Source organism: Aureococcus anophagefferens (genome assembly GCF_000186865.1).
Source record: "Aureococcus anophagefferens unplaced genomic scaffold AURANscaffold_47, whole genome shotgun sequence".
NCBI classification, from domain to species: Eukaryota; class Pelagophyceae; order Pelagomonadales; family Pelagomonadaceae; genus Aureococcus; species Aureococcus anophagefferens.
The window spans coordinates 119,008-124,800 of record NW_008705602.1 but is presented as its reverse complement, the minus strand read 5'-3'; the positions used below and the strand labels follow the sequence as shown (position 1 = coordinate 124,800).

Genomic DNA, 5,793 nt, shown 5'->3' with positions numbered 1-5,793 from the left:
GCGCATTTCTGGTCCCAAAGAGGGCGCTTTCCTCTACGACCTCAAAGCGATCACAGAGCACGGAGGAACCGGGCGGAACTATTATGTCGGCCAGGGCCACTTCACAGCCAAGGTCAGATTATGTGACGATGAATGGCGCCTGGCGAACGACACACTTATACAACACTGCGAACACAAGGACGTCGTCACAAATAAGGCGTGCGTTTTGTACTACGAGCGTCAGGATAGCTTAATTGGCCCATGTTAATTGTCAGCCTGAGGATTCGCGAAAGGCTTAGTAAGGGCGATATGGCCAAATGCGCATGGCGACTGGGAGTTTGAGTAGACGGCGGTGAGCAGGAAGGGGGGAACGAGGGGCAGTAGATGGCGGGTGGGTTCGCAGTGGCTGTAACTAGGTGGGCTGCCTTGTTTGGCGTGCACCATAAGCGCCATTCTGAGGGGGCGGAAGGAAGGGGGGGGGGTGTATCTTTCAACGCCAAAACTCAGAAAACGTCCGCTACTGGTACCGCACACTCGCGGCGCCATGGAAACGCTCGTGAACTATTGAGGACGTCTCTGAACGGCGTCAGGTCGATGGACACGCTGAACAAGCTGCAGGTGAGCCCATCACGCAGGCCCAGACCACCCATGGACTAGATCGGACGCCCAAACTCGCCAATACCATCTTTGCCGATCGGGCTCTTATTTTGAGGCTGCTTTGTTGCTTCGCACCCAAAGCGCGGTACATTCGCCCGCTTCCGGGCCTCTCAGAGTCCAGTCTACTGGCTCAGCCCCCCAACATACTTCCCCATGTGAGCCCGGCCTTCCGGAGAGCCTGCTTGGACTCTCCCTGGTTATCAGCCCATTGGAATCAGTGGAAAATTTGCTGAGAGGAGAATCACCTTCACCACGAGTAAGCTTACTCTGTTTTACCACGAGGTTGCTTTCGGAAAGTGTAGAATAATATCCCAGAAATCGCAAGAGCTGCAGCCTGCATCTCTATCTTGATTTGGGTGCTATATAATTTCTCGGCGGGAATGTATGAGGCGGTAATCTCAGCAAATTTCTGCCTGAGCTTGATATCATACTCCCTCCCTGGTGGTGACTTCGGGGAGTTCCTTGAGAGACCTTCACAATGCGCGGGCGTACATTCCAGCACTTGCCATTTATGGAAGCTACGTACGACCCAATGCTCTGAGCCGTGACTCCAGTCGTCTTCAAATAACGTTTGCAGACCTTCGGCGTCAATCTTGGAATCAGAGGCAAAGAAGATGACATTGGCAGCAGCAACAGTGTCTTGAGGCGGAGAGTCGCGGAACGCCCGAACGAACTCGAATTTTTGGGCCATGATTGAGGCAGCACGGTGAAGAACATCATCGTCCGCCTCCGTCTCGCCCGCCAAGACGAGGTTGAAAACAAGGAGCCCATTTGCCTGGTCCTTGAAACTCACCTTTATATGTCGCATGGTCTCACCATTTAGGAATCGCCATGTCGAAGCCATGCCTTCGCCGTCGAATGCATCAACAATGACTAGATCATGTGAGCCCTCACGTACATGCTCAATGACATCTACACCTAGATAATGAGTGAGCCGTTGCGGTGAAAAGTTATTAGCATAACGCAGAAAAGCTACCATCACCTACGGAACATCCAACACCGAATTCGATGCGAGCGAGCCGGGCGATAGTCGGGTCTATCTCTACTGCGCGCACTTGCACGTTCCGGTGTCGCAGCTCCTTCACCACTGACCCCGCGCCCACTCCAAGGGAAATCGCGCTTTTTGAGCCTGGTCGCAAGTAAGTTGATGCTGCTTGCACTGCCAATCCATGAAACGCGAGTTCATGAGGCGTGTGCATATGCATCGCACCCAAGATTGTGTGCTTCGAGATCAAGAATTTCATGTCATTGTGATACATTATCTACAGATTCCAGTTTCTTCACGTGCATAGGATGGTAGACTCTGGAAACCCACATGCGGCGGCCTGACGCTTGCCGGTAGCCACACGTAAAGGGAGATCGCCAAACTGGCCGCTAGCGCATAGATGAGGCTCATGCAAGTTCGGCACTGGTCTCTCGTATGAGATCAGCGCGGCCGCAGATATTAAGGAATGATACAAGATATAGAATGATATAGGATTTAATAATAGTTGGATTAGGGGCTGGGTGTGCCTTGAGGGGGGTCGGTGGCGCCCTCGGCGCCCTCGGCGCCCTCGGGACGAGGGCGCCGCCCCCTCGGCCGACGCCCTCGGGCCCTCGGACGGCGAAATCGGCGCCCTCGGACGAGGACTCGGCCGTCGGACGAGCGCACGGCCGTCGGACGAGCGCAGGTCCATCGGACGAGGGCGAGCCGTTGGTGACCCCTGGTTTCCGGGCTGCGTGATGCGTTTGTGACAGGCTTTGCACCCGCGCCGCTCAGCGAATACGCGGAGATGCGCAACGATCTCAGTGGCTGCATGGGCCGCATCCTGACGGACGACGCGCCGGTGAAAACGGGACGTCCAGGCGATGGCGTCGGGGAACAGGCGGGCGGTTCTCAGAGGCTCGAATGGGGCGCGCTCGACGCCTCCCAGCCCACCGACTCGTTTCGAATCACTGCAGCATCGGGAATCGTTCGTCGTCTGCAGTGAGGAGCCCCTCACTGCTCTCGGACTCTGATGAAGCCAGTTCCGGTAGCTGGGACCAAATGTCAAAGGATCGTAAGGCCCCTCAACTGTAGAACTAAGTAGATGTTACCTCTGATCTCCCCGGGTAGTCTAGGGGCACTAGCGCGGACTCTCAGCCTGGATAACACCAAGGCAGCCCTCGCTAGATGTGAGATAAGAAAAAAGGAGAAAAGATACGGCGACGCGTATCTGTAGGGTAAAGATATAATGAGATAAATAGGGCGGATACATGCACTGCAATGCCAGCTTCAAACTAAGCTAAAGGTAGATATTGAAGGCGGAATTCCCGCCACAGCAGGTTACCTTAGTCCAATCTCCCGCCACAGCAGGATACGCAGCAGGAGCGCAGTGGGGTAAGGTGCACTGCAACATCAAGATGCAGTTCACTGAAGATGAAGGTAGAAGTCTCTCTATCTCTCTAGAGGGGTAGACAAAAAGCAAAGTCGAGGTAAAGCACCGAAAGATACACGAGCTCATAGACAAGGCCAAATGCGTCTAGCACTGCGGCAGAAGCATCTTAATCATTGACATAGCATACCCACACAATGATTACTGCTTTCAGCGATGCAGATTGTGCATCAACAACTCACTTTGATGTTTACTCTCCGCCATGTGGCCATATTTCAACACAGACTTTCGCACTTCAGTTTTCAAGTCTAGCCTCTGGAACGGATCAGCCTCCCAAGGTAGGTACTCAGACAGAAGTAATAAATTCAGACAAGGGTGAGGACAGAAGTTCTCTAAACACCGATCCGCTTTTGATTGATCTTGCCCTTGGTATGAAGAGAGAGCTAGAATTGCGCGACGATGCATTCGACGACTTCGCGCCTTTGAGCACCGCTGGTGACCATGATATCACCCACAAGTATGTGCTGACGTGCAATCTTGTTGACAAAACAGAGTTGCAATGTGTCGATCTATCATGGAATTCGACAGGTTCTATGATTTGTGCAGCCTTTGGGAGGCCCGATAAATTCGGTTGGTGCGACGATAGTGGCATAATTTGCTGTTGGTCTTTATTTCGCGGCGACTTTTGTCCTAGCAAGGCTACGCATATCCTCGAATACGCGTCGTGCTTCACGGTTGTCACCTGCCATCCGACTCATCCATCTCTACTTGCTGCTGGCACCTTTAATGGAGAAATATTGATTTACGACCTTACCTCTACGCATGACTCTCTAAAGGCCTCTTCCGATATTGATGAGTACTTCCACCGCGAACCCATTACAGCACTCCTGTGGCTACATGTACCAACCTCACCAGGATCTAAGCAAGGCTCGTACCAGCTTGCATCTTTATCTGGCGACGGCAAGGTCCTTTGGTGGTCCCTAGAAACCATCGAGAACGCAAGTCGCGAAGCTGGAGGCTGCTTGCCGCATCCGGTGGGTACCTTACTTATCCTGCATTCCTTATTTTTTTGGCGCGTGTGTCTAGGTTTGTGGAATGCACATAATACGAGGGGGCCTTGAGATAAAGGGACGTGTCCCAATAATTGGTGGCACGGCCATGGATTTTACCCAATCAGCAATTCTTGTTGGCTCGGAGAGTGGTCTTGTCCTTCGTTGCTCACATAACAATACTATTAAGCCATTCGTACCTGCGCGACCGATACGCTGGGAACATAGCGCCGCAGATATTATTAATCGTTTGCCATCGCACATTCAGCCAAAGCTATGTAAGCATGTAGGAGACTGGGCGGAGGGTGCTAGAAAACAAGCGATTAACGCGCGCGATGTCTTCGCTTCCAAGCCAAAGCTACATCACATTTTTCCATCATCTTGTGGGCCTACTACCGAGTATGAGCCACATGTCTGGTCGTTGTCCAAGGAAAGATATGAATTTCAACAATTTTCCACGTAGGTTGGTCCGATAACAGCGATCGTGTGCTCACCCTTTCACCGACATGCCTTTTTGTCTGTTGGTGTTGATGGGACCCTTTGCTTTCGATCTATCCTGCAGAGGTTGCCCTTGATGTCAGCATCCCGCATCTCGGATAATGCAGACCGTGGTTGCCTCCCGACCGGGCTTTACTGTGCAGACTGGTCCAAGTTTCGCCCTTTGGTTTTTGCTGTTGCAGGTGATGGTGGTATTGTGCGGATTCATGACCTTGGTACCGCCCAGCCGATGATACCAGTTGCTGAACTTGAGACACCGCCTTCAAAGGCCGCCGCAATCAACTGCGTGACGCGAAATCGCATATTGGCAGTTCAATTTAACCCCAAGCAGAGAGACTTTCTAGCTTGCGGCGACTCAGCTGGGCAAGTTCACATATGGAAGCTTTCCTGGAGTCTTGCAAATGCAAGAACGCGCGAGCGTCAGCACCTCCAGGCCTGCGTAGTGCGGCACCAGGAAGCGAATGTTTGAGGACCTTTCATGATCTTGTATCTCACAGAACTGACTCCTTAAGCCGGGTCCTAGCCGAAGCCCCAGCCAAGCCCAGAACTGGAAAGGTGCGCCACTCATACCCAACCCTACGCTCGCCGACCCCCCTCCTCGTCCCGGGTGTTAACAAACTAAGTCCCGCTACTTCACTATAGGGGGGGTCACTGAGCCCGGGCGCTCTCCGGGCTCCGCTCCGCCTCCGCTGGCGCCTGGTTTTAGGAGGCGTCCCTGGAGCGACTTCCCGGTTTAGTGGGGACGCGAAAATTGGGGGAACTGCGTCCTGCGGCGCCGTACGGCGAATGCGCCGGTTTGGGCTCCCCACTAAATCGCCCAGATAAATCGCCCCGACCGGAATGGGTCAGTGCCCTGCACTTGACGGACCAGGGAGCGTTTTGCGAGAGCTGGGCTGCCCCGTGTCGCCGCCCGTCGGCCCGGCTGTGCGCCTGCGGGCGTTTGGATTCGATTCCCCGCGCCTTGCGCCGGCCCGAGTGGCCGCAGCAACGGCAGCGCTGCTCGTCGGCGCCTAAAGCTCGCTCTGCAAGAGAGAGACTTTGCTGGGTCCTGATCCAAAACAGGTCACCAGCGTGCTGCTATTCGCCGCGTCGACGTCTCGACAGATTCGCGTGGTCTCAGAAGGTCCACGGAGAAGGGCAAGGGCACCAAGGGCTACCACACGTGGCTCGAGGCGAACTACTCCAAGGCCTTCTACGTCGGCGAGTCCCGCCGCGGCGTCTCCGGCGGGCGCCAGGACCTCGAGTTCGAGGCGTCG

The 5,793-nt window shown here is 54.3% G+C and overlaps 1 protein-coding gene across 1 annotated transcript; it reads left to right on the top strand.

Annotated features, from left to right (window-relative positions):
* Positions 1–3,421: 3,421 nt before the first annotated feature.
* AURANDRAFT_33559 (hypothetical protein) lies at positions 3,422–5,006 on the top strand (the record flags this gene model as incomplete). The annotated part of the gene is made up of 4 exons (XM_009043269.1): positions 3,422–4,028; positions 4,102–4,235; positions 4,392–4,451; positions 4,503–5,006. The coding sequence occupies 4 exons, from the start codon at positions 3,422–3,424 to the stop codon at positions 5,004–5,006; spliced, it is 1,305 nt and encodes a 434-aa protein (XP_009041517.1).
* Positions 5,007–5,793: the final 787 nt, after the last annotated feature.